The 14,307-nt window shown below is 42.4% G+C and overlaps 1 protein-coding gene across 1 annotated transcript; it reads left to right on the plus strand.

Moving 5' to 3' along the window:
• The first annotated feature begins 2,403 nt into the window (after positions 1–2,403).
• LOC6902673 (serine/threonine-protein phosphatase 2A activator) lies at positions 2,404–3,969 on the plus strand. The gene has a single exon (XM_002133153.3). The coding sequence runs from the start codon at positions 2,519–2,521 to the stop codon at positions 3,872–3,874; it is 1,356 nt and encodes a 451-aa protein (XP_002133189.2). The 5' UTR covers positions 2,404–2,518; the 3' UTR covers positions 3,875–3,969.
• The last annotated feature ends 10,338 nt before the right edge of the window (positions 3,970–14,307 follow it).

Here is a 14,307-nt window from a genome sequence, read left to right on the forward strand (position 1 = left end):
GCAACTGTTGCAACGGCCAGCCAAGAACAACCGCCCGTCCTCAATGGCAGCCGCCACTGTCTCCGTCTGTGTCTCTGTCTCCTCCAAATGTGGTTACAATAATTTATGCACTTGTAATGACAGACAACAAAGTGTTCCAGAAGCCAGGAGTCGTCATCGAAACAAGACCGAAAAAGGAAAGCGAGATATACAGCCTAGTCATCCGAAGATACCGAATCACACAATACCCTTTCAAATACAGGATATCCCTGAAGTACCCACACATAGGTTCTAAACAGAGGCAGAGTTTGTCTCACAGCCAAATGATTATAAATATTTGATAAATAATAAATATTTGTGTATCTTGTAACAATTCTTCTAGCCTATAAAGTCGATGCGCTATTTGTGGTATTATTACGAGATTTCGGCAGGAGATTTTATATTTCTTATCTTAGTTTTACTGTCTTTTACACCTTTCAATATTTTATTGATTTCAATTTAAACTGTTCTATTGCAGACAAGCTGTACTGTTGTAGAGTGTCAGTGTTGGAAAGTGAGTGTAATAGAATTTTTGAACTGCCGATTGTTTTCTATCGATATCGGAATTGACGCAATCACGCAGAATAGGCGATACGACTGGAAGGCGCGTCATTATTTCGTCATATCAATAGCTGATTTGTGTGTTTAATGACTAGAAAACCAACAAAATTTTGGAAATCACAAAATTATTCAAGACGACACGGAAACGGACGAACAAAAATTTAGAGTTTGTGGGAGTTTTTCCCATAGATCTGGCAGTGTCTTTATAGCCTCACGGGTTCACAAAAATGTTTTAGTGCGAAAATTTTATTTTTGGTCTGCTGCTTTTTGCTGTTATTGTCATTAATAATCCAAAATATAAAAAAATGTGCTGTAAAGTGCGAAAATGCTCAAATATTTCGCAAAAAATAATGTGCACCTTCGGCAAGACGCATGACGCAACCCTAGTGTAAAGTAGGCTATGACAAGACTGTGTTAATGTATTTGCTATCTAAAAAGGCATTCACTTCATAAGGTTTTCTTAACGTCTCACAAAGTTGAGAAAGTCTGGAAGAAAAGGAATTTTCTGCAATCTGAGATGAAAAAATTTAAGGTGAGCGATACTTCTCTCTCTAATGAAAATGTTTTTGAGCCTTTTGCAATCTCCAGATTATGCCTTTTCAACGCAGCTATCGCATAAGGGCCAAGCGTGCTGCTGTCCGAGCCGCTGTCCGTGCCGCTGCTGTGGGGCGCGTTGCTCAAGCAGTTCGTCCACCAGTACAGGACGGGACTACCGAGTGGATTATGCTACAAATTAACCAGTCTATGGCGCAGAGCAATGTTAAATCGTCTGAGCCGCAGCCAGTTAATTGTGAACAGAGCCTGAACTAGTCGATGCTAGTCATAAATAAAAATAAACGAATAAAACGAACAATTGGTAAAATCAGTGCGTTCAAACATCTGGTCACAATGTCAATGCCGTCTGGAAGGGTATATTACGCACAGAGACAGACTGGTGAAGAGGGAGTGAGAGACCCGTGTCCCTTAGCTGAAAGCTCCGTGCCTGTCAGTTGAGGCGACTGACGTGCAATAAAATGAGTGTCATGTGTGTGTCGTCACTTCGAGGGTCCTTTCCTCAATCCAGTCCATCCCAGCCCAGCCCCATTCCGTTGATGTGTTGCCTTTTCCGGGATGTTCGGCTCTGGCTCCGGCTGCACTTCAAAATTAATTTAAAATTTATAGTTGGCGCTATTGCGTTAAACGATGCTGCGGCTACCGACGTGTCATGGAGCAAAGGGAGGGCCGAAGGTGGGAAAATGGGAAGCAAGGCCGTTTGCTGGATACATCTATCACGGCGTTGAGTGATTTGCGAGTGTCAAAGGAGTCGGGAAGAGTCGAATTGGGTTTCAGTCATCGCGGCCTTCCTTTCGATTTATGTTAATAGGTCCGGCAGGCGGACACCACAAAGCGATGCGGTTGAAGTACTTAACCCACTACAACCGACAGCGCACAATGGTCGATCTGTTTGAGTGGAAATCCAAGTTGAGCATGTCTGATGCTGCAGAAGTAATAATAATGATACTCGTGATCAAAATAACGTTGTAACATGGTGATCTAACAAAAGTCACGCGGATTTTTATTTAGTAACGGTAGAGATTCGGAGGAAAATCTGGGGATTGAAGAGGGGAAAATAAAATATACCTGCATGTGTAAGATGGATAGTCTGAACATTGACATTTTTGGTGGTTTCTATCACGGCTTCTAGAGTTTCTCACAGAAAAGTAAAAACAGTGTGCACTTCATTCTCAATGAATGACCATTCAACAGCGATGTCTCTCTTTGAATGATTATTTCAAAAACTAAATCCCTGAAGTTCCAAGACCAGTATTATTTTACAGATTTCCATTTTCGATGCGATTGTAGTTGGTCATGGCATACGGCTCACAAGCATCGTTTTTCCAAAATTTAAAAAAACTATCAACAAAACCAGATCCGGAGTTAAGGGGTGCGTATTTTCACAATGACGGAAGCAACGAGCAAGCGAATGTACGATGTGAGCGACCCAAGTCCCCAAGTGCTGCATGCCACCCAATTAGCGCAGAACGGCCCGAAGAGGCAGGTGCTATGTCTTGAGGATATGGACGACTGGGTTCGCTCGCAGGCCTACAAAGATACGATTGCTTACATCAACAACACCAGCATGGCCATACAGGGCAAGAAATTGAGCAGCGAATTCCCAGTGTCGGAGAAGGTTCGTAGACTGTGCGATATTTTCGACGGCCTGGAGATACTCCTATCCGAGAATACACCCAAGTTTGAAAGCGCTCATTCTTGGCTCACGGCCCAGCAGGGCAATGCTAACGCCTACCGCAACTGGATGCGCCTAATGCATCAGTTCGTTTTCTCGGTCCTTGACGAGGCAGTACAGCCGGAGTGCAAGCACATCAACGAACTGGGACAGTACTTGCGGCGCTCCTTTGGCTGCTCGAGCAGCCTGGAGTTTGGTCCCGGCAACGAGCTAATGTTCTTGTTCTTCCTTTGCGGTCTGTTCAGGGCTGGCATCCTATTCGCTGATGATACGGTAGCCGCGGCCCTGCTGCTCTTCCACCGCTACATCCGGCTGGTGCGCCGCCTGATCCTGACCTACTCGCTGTCGCTAACAAAGGACTCAAGGTGCTCGATGGACGACTACTACGTGATTCCCTATATTTGGGGATCAGCCCAGCTTTCGTTGGATGCGCCGTTCTCCCCGATGGAGAGCGAGATGCAGCTGGAGATGGAGGCTCATCGGCAAGACTACATGTTGCTAGGGGTCATCGACCACCTGCGGAAGACTCGAGGGCTCCAGCTGAACCAGGTGGCCTTTCAGCTGTGGTGCATTCTGTCGGTACCAACCTGGCCGGAGGTCTACGGGGCAATCGAGCGCGCCTACGTGTCGAACGTGCTCTCCTCATTCGAAACAGTTGAGAACGCGATTTTTTGTGAACTCATGTCTTTTCAAAGCGTGTCGTCGGTGAGCATGGTGCCGCGTGCTTATCTGGGGAATCGATACTCTGAAGATCGTCGGAGTTCGATGCGCCATCAAGAGCAGGCAGACGTCTCCGAGCAGAAGCCAGATACCAATAAGAAATTGGCACCGCCAGTCCACAAGTGTGTGAGCATGCAGCCCAGCTTGTTCTTTGGCTTTTCCGATAAGAAGTCCACTGATGCGGACAGCAATGATGACGAGCACGATCCTTTGTGGATAGTCCGGCGCCGCAATGACCAGGAGGAGGAGTCAGATACGAGTACAACAGTTTTTTTTACGGATGCGATGATTATCAACGATGGTCCAACGTCCTCATCGTCCTCATCGTCCTCTAGTACGGCCAAATAAAATCATTAGCCGACCAAAGGAATTAATATATATTTTTGTTATACGTTACACATGTACATACCTATCTGTTATAATAAATCATATTTTGAAATACATTCGCTGTGTATTCCGTCTGAGCGAGAAATATCGTGTGAAAAATGTTGGGATATTAGAATACCGTCTGTTTGTAGAAGGGTGGCGTATTTTCCAACATTTTATTTAAACGGAATAATATTTTATTTTGTTTTATTTCATTCATATTTAATTGATTATAATTTAAATGCAACGAGCCGTGTAGATCGTAAGACTGGAAACAATGTGAAAATCATATCGTAATTCGATATAAAATGATGTATATAGTATATTGAAGTTTATGTATGGAAGCACGTTTTGTTCAATTCCTCCGCATGGACTAGGTTGTGGCCAAGGTTAAAAAAGTGTTAAATATTTGAAATCCTACTGACAGAATACCTGTTTTATTCTCCATAAGCTTTAGTTGGTGTGGTCTTCTACATTAAACAGATGTGAGTATCTATCTACTCGGCAATCAAGTTATTGGTTCTAAGTATTTTTTGATAAAATGTTTGAAATTTATTTATTTATTTGAGATTTTATTCCGGCCCCGGCTATGACCAATGTTCGTCACTTAGCTGAGATGGTGCCCCCGTTTATCCCACTATCGCTTAGGTCCCCTCCGACTCTCATTCGTCGTCATCATCTTCTTGGGGCGCTCATAGTCAGCTCGTTTGTCAACACTGTAAGTAGGGTAATTTTCAATGTAAACGAAACGCCTACAGCAGCTGCTTCAAATACCCCGCCCGCCTCCTTTTCGTTGGGTGGGTGTTGTGGGTGTGCGGGCTGGCCACCGCCGTCGTTGTCGTTGTCGCAGTCGCAGTCGCGTACTGCAATTGCATTTGAAATGCATCCCAGCCACACCCTGTCATCCTGGCAGCATGGCTAAGTAGTAGGTTCTCTTGTGAAACTGAGCAACGTTTTTCCAGCACCAGCAAACATATTTCTCCCCCATTCATCCAACCCACTCAATGGCATCCTCTCCTCTGCTAATATGCAAAATTCACTTGGCCCTACAGTCGCCTCGGGCTTACTTCTTTTCGTTTATTTCTTTTCTTTTCTGCTGCTGGTATTTTTGTGTGTTCTGTGCCCCCAAACTTCAAACTAAGCATAAAGTGTTGCCTAATGGGTTTTGAGTGTTTTCGACGACTACAACTACGACAACAGCGCCATCCGAGGGATCTGGAGCAGTGGTGTGGCGGTGGCGGTGGCAGGGACGGGCACAGGATCGGGCCTGCAATGCATGCTATGCATTTTTTGTTGTTTTTCGTTTGCCAAAAGTTGGTCATTAGCGTCGTTTTCTAGCACTGCTGCCGCTTCTGTTGCTGTCGGACAGAAAAACAGAAAAGTAAATAACAATTAAAACAATTTTTGCGAGCAGAGCAGAAGGCCCTTAATGACTTCGAGCCCGCATCTGAGGTCAAGGATAAGCGTTCAGCTGTTCGGCTCTTGTTTTCCGCATTTGTTGAATATTTTTGCACATTTATTGAACAGTGATTTCCGCCATTTGAGATTAATGAAGGAAGGAAGTCGGGGAATAATCTGGGAATTCAATATGCGAATTGGAATATCGATGATGGGACTGAATGCATAATGAACTCGTACAGAGGAAGTGGAATCAATTGACTCACTTCTTTTTATGACGATGTTATTTCTTAGTGTGTATTTATGAAACGAATGTATGCTTCAGTAATGATCAGCTATAGCCGTTTTCTATATCCATATATTCTATATTTCGAAGTATTCCGAAAATCCAAGTGATTCTTCACATAACATTCTTGCATTTTTAAGCAAACGTAAGCAGATAAAAGGGCTGGGAACTAATTAATTGGCTAAGGTACACATCAATTCATATTTGTATGTATATATTTATATACATATGTGCACAAATAAGCAAACAGATAATAACCCGTTTACTTGTTGTTTCTGCCCTTTAAGATCTTAAGGCTTTGTCAGACATGCCTTAAATTCAAAATATAAATTAAATTGTATTTAAAATAGAATTCTCCATTATTTACGAGTCTCCCATTCATGGCATGAATCATGAGATGCGACTCGCCCCCTGCACAATCATAAATTAAACAACCCTATGCCGAATCAAGTCCCACCCTGATCCTATGACCCTCATCGGACGGCGTCTTCCAGACCGAGGCGACCCACAAAATAAACATAAAATTCCACCTTTTGCATCCGATATGCATATAAATCTATTATAATCACTTCGACGCCACAACAAATTATGATTGAGAATGTTCTCCAACCCCAACTCAACGTGAAATAAATCTCCGGAGAGGACAATGACGGAGTAAAAGGAAAATGGAAGGAAAATGCTTATCCCACTGGTTGGGGTTGGGGTTCTGGTTTGGCCCGAAAAAGGAAATGTCAAGCCAAGCAAAAGATCTAAAGGATATGGTAAATCAAGCTAAATAAATCATTTAAATGATTACAGCTTAACTTTTGACGCTTTTAAGCGAAATTAAATGAAGGCCAGCCAGAAGGATCAGTCAGATGAGACAGGGGTTGGGGTTGTCCGAGATAGAGGGATAGGACATATCCTATCATAAAAATTATTTATTTGCTTTGAAGAAGAACGTCGGAAATACAAAAAATGAGAGAAGACAGAAACAGAAACAGAAATGTAACCCAAATCTATGTAAGTGAATCAAGAGAAATCACTTAAGTATATTTTTATGCTGGACATGCTGCCAGGAATTACAAATACAGGGCGGCACGCACGCACGCACAGAAAGAGGCCCACAATCAGAGGCAGAGCCAGAGCCAGAACTAGGACCAGGACTAGGACCAGGACTAGGACCAGAAGCAGGCACAGGACATGAGCGAAGGGACATCGACGACACGACGGACGGTCGCTTGGCGGTTTGCGTGGCTGTCATTTGCCCCCGGGGGCTTTCGTGGATATGGAGAGGAGGGGAGAGAGAGAGAGAGAGAGAGAGAAAGAGAAAGCAGTTGGGCCAGAGAAGGAGAAGTGCCATCAAAAGGACATCAACACGTAGCAAATAAAAGACATGCCACAAGGATGTGCTGCCACAGCTTCAGACACAGCTTCTTCTGATGCTCTTTGGCCATTGCTACATTGCAAAATTATTATGATTTATATGGCCTTTGGGAATGCGCACTAAAACACATACACAAAACCCACCAGAGAGCTAGAGAGGGGCGGACAAACAGCGAGTGGCGCACAAAGGACTTGGCCAGGATACGTAGAATAGAGTCGAGTAGAGTCGAGTCAAGCCGAGCCGATTCGAGTCGTCGTCGCAGTGGCCGCAAAACTTTTGCCCGCTGCGACAAAATAGAAAACTTTCTTGGCATAATTCTTTCTATTTTCCGTTTGCCTGTCCTCGCCGCTGCGTATTCCTTCTCTCCGAAATTAGGTTAACACTGACGAATTAAGGACATTAGCGTCATAAAGAAATAAGTAATGAAAGAAGCAGCAAGTTGAGCATTTCTGCTGAGTGCGTAAGGCTCCACCAGCAACAGCAACAAGAAAACAGGACCAGCACTTTTCCCCACACTTCCTCCACCGATTAACTTGCAGGCCACATTTGAAAGCATTTTCACAGAGGCTTTCCTCCGAAAGTAAAAGGATACATGCAGCTGCAGTAGAGATGAATATATATACATATCCTGGTATCAAAAACGAGAAACTATTCAAATAGACCTTAAATCTGTATTCAGTATAAGTATTCTATAAGATGTACCATATATGTCCAGAAATTTATCGGAATCGTTTCACCTATGCCATTGTTCCTCCGCGAATCCCCGCTATGCCAAGAGCTGCCTACATATTGTGCAACTAATAAAATATTGATTTATTAAATTATGCACCGACAACGTCGCGGGGTTTCGCTTGTCAATATTTTCCAAATTTGTTACTATCAGGCCCGACCCATGTCGTTTGTTCACATACAGTTGGCCCTCTCATCGTGAAGCCCACACTTGTCCCAGGCAACTTCCCTGCCCCTGTGGCGTAACCATACCCTTTCCCACCACGATATTTTGCTGGCCTTCGCAAAGTGCTTTTTAAAATACCGCCTTGAGCATTTGGTTTGTTTGCACCATTGGCAGCTGTTGGTGGACTGTTCCGGATTCGGGAGTACCCTATATAAACGAGAGGAGCTTAGGAGAGGGCGAGGGCGATGGCGATGGCGAGGGCTTAAGTAACCACAAAACTTTAAAATTGTTTGGCACCCTTCGAAGCAGTGCGAGCGAGCGGCATGGCAAAGCCTTGTTTGTCCAACCCAATAAGGAGTCTTTGACGTGTAGGGGCTTGCTTTATGAGAATATCCCACCCAGTAACCCTTTACTTACTGCCAGGGCAGAGAGGGCCGGGAGCTGCATGGCTTCAAGTTCGACGTCTGCTGCTGCTGTCTACTATCCTAGATGTCTCCCTCTCTTTCTCTCTGGCCAACTCCCTCTGTTAACTGTATTTTAGACTGTTTATAGATGCTTCTGCTGCTGTACTGCTGTTGTTATTCTACTGCTCTAGCCATTTGCTGACGTCGATTATGCCTTTTTACAGAAAATTTCCTTCGGTTCCCTGGAAACAAGAAAAACTTTCCGATGGAAACTGAGAAAGGCAGCACGAGAAAAGGATTGGGGGGAGACTGGACTTGGTTTTCAACATTGTCTTGCGGTTTGCTGCATGCAAAATGGTTTTATTTTTTGAAAAATGTACTCCAAGAGTTTTTGGTGGCTTTTCTTTTGCATTTTTCGGCAAAAGGTTGAAAGTTTTGAATGGAAATATTTCACAATTGCTCAGTAACGCATTATGGTTGAAATTGAGCTTGAAGATTGCACTCAATGCTATAATCAGGAAAGTAAAGATATTAAACAGGCGGCAAAAGATTCAACATCACATCAGTAGCCCACAAAGAGCACATTGCAGGGGCAAAAGTACGAGTCCGTATGAAAGATATTCTATGTACCTTTATGAACATAATGAATATCCTACTGTGTGCTGCCCACGGTAATCACAGAGGCCGAAGAGGAACTGGTCACCAAGTCCCGCTCTCTCTCTCGGTTTATTCTGAGCCGTGCCCCGCGTACATAGATCAGAACCCGCTAATGATAAGCACTTAAAATTGCCATGAGGTGGAAACTGTTTCGCATAAGAAGTTAAATTTGTACAGAAGATTATCAGCCTGCTGGTGGCATTTAATGTCCCTATGAATACGAGTATCCATTTGTTCCTTGTGATTTTCAAAGCTGCACATCTCGACATACCATAACCAAGACGCGGGTCCAGCGCTGGAAAAATATTCCCACTTCCAAACACACCTGACATCCGCTAAAGAGGATACCAGAACATAGTCCCTGCACACGTTTCCGGGTTTGCACCCGAAGGTTTCCACCGGTCTGGCCACAAAACACAACGTGCAGAGAAACAAACTGCTATTATGGCACACGATAAAAAGTAAATGGTTGCAAAAGAGACATAGAGGCAGAGAGGTAGAGAAACCGAAAGGAAAAAATGAAATAAAAAATCGGAAGCCAAAAACGGGCGCATAAAAATTGCATTAAAATTGCCACGCGGACATCCGCAATGGACCCTGAGCCCCATAGAGAGTGGGTGCCATCCGAGGGGCGGGCAGGTGGACACTGCCCGGAAATGCAAAAGTAGACGGAAGTGCAAGTTGTGCAAGAAACTCTACATTTGCAATGACAGCCACCTCCTTTCTGTTCTTCGAACTGGGGCGCAAAATTAAATGTTTCCGCATACGAGAAACGAGCACAGCGCAGAAAGAGCCAAATAAAAAGAGCAACCCCAAATGGAACTTGCAACCATTTTCTTGTCATTTGCCGGACGCCATTCTGACAGTTTATTGCAAACAATTTCTTTTTTGGCCAGGCCCTGGAGTCATCGCCTAGCCCCCGACGTTGCCCCTCCAGGCCGTGTCTAATTTGGCACATCATTTAGTGGAGGCAAATCCCTGTTCAACTTGACTTGGCCACTTGTCACCTCCGCTGGCGGTTGACATCCATTAATCAATCAAGTGTGTGTGGTGTCCAGGGGTTCAAGGTTTTCGTGGGGTAAGTTTTCCGGGCTTATTTCTTTTCCATCGCCCTAGATAGCCTTCATACGCACCCACATTCTCCCAGAGAGACAATTAGAGAGACTGCTAATGGAAAGACTAGCTTTGGCTGGGGTCGACTTGGTGGCTGATTTTTAGGGATAGCCGTATACAGTGGCGGGTACTGTTAGGGGATGGCATAGATTCCCTCGAAATATAAAGATTTTAGTACATCTAAAGGCTCGTAGAAAAACAAAGTTTAAATCTGTACTCCCTTTGAATGTTTGGAAGAGAGTTCAACACACTTTTCCGCACATTCTCTTTTAAGCCGATTAGGCTCTTTTTCCTCTCCCACTCTTATTCATAAGTAATAGTGGAGGCCCCCATTTCCTTGCAACAAAAACAGCTGCACGCCCCTGAACTGCTACAGCCCAAGTTGCCTCATCAACTCCCGCTTCATTAGGTGCACACTCCAAAGGCCAATGCCAAAAGGTGAAAGACAAAAAATATCAGTACATGGCATGTTAAGGAAGAAGAAGCTGCTGCTACTTATAGATAATATAACAAAAAGAAGAATGAATGAAGGAAGACTGAACGAAGAGCAGGTCAAAGTTACACAAAGGGGAAAAAGTTGCAAAAGGCAGTAATAGCAACAAAAACCACAACAAGGAGAGACAGGAACTGCCGCCCCCCACCCACTGCCTCTGCTCCAATGCTCCAATGCTGCTTGTCCTGTTCCAGCCTGTGGCTGATTGATCTCGTGGGAAATTTTGCACAGTTGATGCAACCAACAGCAACAAGGACACCAACAAAAAAAACTTATATTTTTTTGTTCAGCTCCACTCCGCTTCTGCCCAGACGCTCCGCTCTGCCGTTTTGCTATTGCCACTTATTTTGTTTCACTTTTCCACCATCTTGTTTCTTCTTCTCTGTGGCGCACACGAAAATTAACTTAATGTCACTTACACTTTAGTGCTTTGGGTTAATTTGGTTAGATTATTGTTAATATCCTTTGGGGGGTTCTGCACGGAAACGGAGTATTCATTGTTACTGCGTTGCTCTGTGTTCTGTTCGTGTGTGCGCGATTGTTCGAGTGTGTGTGTGTGTGTGGAAACACAGGCTAAGAAGTTCTTTGTTCTGTGCTGTGGGCACATTAAGCGCTTAGGCAGTTCTAAAGTTTTCGCCATAAAAATGATGCATTGCCCTTGGTTAGAACTTTGTCGATTGTCTTTGGCCTGGAGAGAGATTTGACAAATAAATAAATATATCTACTGTAAGAAATGGTTGTTTTTGTTGTGTGAAATAAGGATTGAATTATTTGAAGGAAAATTGTTCGTAAAAGTAAGATTTATAATGAGATGAAAGGTATGAGATTTTCTTCTATCACCAAATACTCAGTTCCGTGACTTTTGTACACAAAAATAAGTTGACACTTCTCCTTCATAATTGTCCATTCTAATTGACCATCCTAATTGCATATTTGTACGTCGTAGATCCCCATACCATCGCTCAGACTTTCACCTCACTGAACCACACAAACCTGAGCCACGTGGGAGACAAAAAACAGACCGTAGATCAAGGATGCTTACATTATGCAAACATATTTATTTGTTCACTCCGAAATTCTCCTCGGAACTGACTTTGCGGCTAATGCAGATGGCAGGCGAAGCGAAGCGTAAAATGCTTTGTAAATTATTACAGCAAGCCCGTCTGCAGGGGGCTGGGTGCTTATACTCCGTATATAAATATTTTTCCTCAGATAAACAAAGTATTTGCTCCGTTGGGCGGAGCTTGTGGGTATAGGGATGCTGGTGGCATGTGTTGTGTCATAAATTTCAATTGACTTATGAATATGGAGAAGATTTTTCCATGGAAAGTTTTAGCGCCTGCACGTGCCTATAAGTCTAAAAGTATGCAAAAAATATGGCTTTTAAATTTATTTGATAATTTTTTGTGTAGTCTTTACAATTCCCCTCCGCACGAATGCTCAATTAGTTAATTTTGATGGAGGCTGACGAGGCTTCAAATGAGCCAATAAAAAAAAAATACATGTGCGGAATCCGAATTCAAAACCTTTTTGAGACACTACCATCTCCATTTGTCTGTCTGGTTGTATCTCAATAATTTTCTCAGATTCACTTTATTATGTCTGGAGTTGCCATGGCTCTGTAAACGATCGGCCCAGAAGACTTTGTATCTTTATTTATTGCATAGTAATTTAACTTAAAAACTGTTCGAGCACTAGCTACTAGGGCGTTCAGCTCAGCTGTTTAATGGATCCTGTTAGATACAATCGTTTAATTTAATAATTTAACTTTTTGCGGAGCATTTTTTTTGTATTTAAATACCGAGCATGATACAATAAATTCGTAGACTTCTATTTTCTTTAAAGCCATTCAAAATGTACCGCGACAATAACAACATTTGAATATATTATTATTTTTTTATGGCAGACAAGGCTTTTCCCATACCTCTTCAGTCCTCGTATGAATTACGCTTTCATTTGTATGCAGGCAGGGGGTTACTTCTAGGCGATTTTCATAATTACATTAAGCATATTAAACGTCTCGCTTTCCGCCTTCCGTCTTGGTCTCTTCTCTTCACTCGTACTCCTTCCAACCCTCCGTTCTCTGTACACCCCATCCGGAATACGCCCCCTTCTCTCCGCCCCTTCTCTCTTCTCCTTGGAGCTAACTAATAACGTGTCATAAAAGATTTTCAGCGCTTTAAATACGTGGGTTCGTGTGTGCGGTATATGTATATGTATGTGTGCTCTGTGTTTATGAAGCGAGAAACGTTGAAGAATCTTTCATATTTGTACACTCAGAAAAAATATAAATTTCCACTAGGTAATGAGTGATATGAGACTTTAATAAATATTTTTCAATTGTCCAAGCGATTGCTATAGACAAATTTTAACAAAGATAATTCAAATTAATTCACATAAAAATTTTTTTCGGTGTATTTACATAGGTGTGGGTGTCTATTCTACCACCCTGTCTTACCTGTAATGCGTGTGTGGGAGCCATTGTTGTTGGCTTACATGTTCCTAATTCCTTGACTCGGTTTTAAGCGCTAAATGTATAATTCGTAATTAATAGCAATTAATTGAACTGCATCCCACTCCTCCCCCTATAGGGTGGAAGATAGAGAGGAAAAAGGTCTTGAGCAGAGTGGCGTCAGAGGATGGGGTTGTGTCTGGCAAAAGATTCGTGTATGGAGGTCCTAAGCTAATCAATTATAATTATTTAAACATGCTTGTTGTTGGAAAAACAATTGTACTTTATTTTCGGACCGATGGGTAAAACATTCCACCTATTCCAAATTATACATCACACCTACGCTTGATTAACATATAATCATATGGAATGGGCATTGAATACCCATTCCAGGGCGGACGGTATAAAGTGAACCTCTACGCTACGGACCCATCTGATTGGTTCCCGACGGTATAAAAACACTATAATGAATTTTATTAGCTGATCCGTGCCCATGAACAAGCCGTTCAATGGTTCTGGTGGTAAATGAGATTCACGCAATTGAGACCTGCTCACACGCACATTTTCGGTATCATGCTTTACTATTAAGCATGCTTCTTGCTGTATTCGTACGACGGCCAAATGGCATTGTTTACTAAAAAAAACTAATACAAATTTACCAAATTTTCGTATTTACTGATAATATTTTTCCCATTCATAAAACACACAAATAGATCAACGCGTAGGGTTTTCGGGTTTTGTTCATATAAAAATACTAAAATCCCGATTACAAAATGGTGGTTGGTGGTAAGAACTTGACAATAAGTTAATAAAATATTCTCATACTTTCTAAATATAGAATATGCAACGTATTTACTCCTCTATAGTAAATATTGTTTGTAGAGTTTCAGTAATAAGTAAAACTTTGACATGAAATAATATTTGAAAGAATCAAAATTCCTAAAATTCCTAAAGCTTAAACTCGAAGTCTATGAAAATAATTCCCAATATTTTAACAGTTTTGGGACTGATTGAAGGCAAGTCGAATCGCTATGGGAGATTTTAAATCGTATTTTTGTTCTGTGTAAGACTACAAAATGCGAGCGTTTTGTTTCAGATAAAGTATAAAAAAAAAAGTATTTTAATGAAAATAATTATTAATAGACGGGATAAATGCTTTTCAAATGACTCTGATTCTTTCTGCTCCTGCTGTGCTAACATACTGCTAAACCTAACATCGCGCCTATGCAAACGAAATTTAAACAAAATATAACCGTTAAATTTCCCAGGAAACTCTGCAGCTTTCTCTCTTTCAGAATATTCTCAGCTCTTCGGCAGTTTCGTCAAGTTGAGCGCAGGAGCCATCGCCATT

The sequence above is a fragment of the Drosophila pseudoobscura genome, chromosome 4 (assembly GCF_009870125.1).
Source record: "Drosophila pseudoobscura strain MV-25-SWS-2005 chromosome 4, UCI_Dpse_MV25, whole genome shotgun sequence".
Lineage (NCBI taxonomy): Eukaryota > Metazoa > Arthropoda > Insecta > Diptera > Drosophilidae > Drosophila > Drosophila pseudoobscura.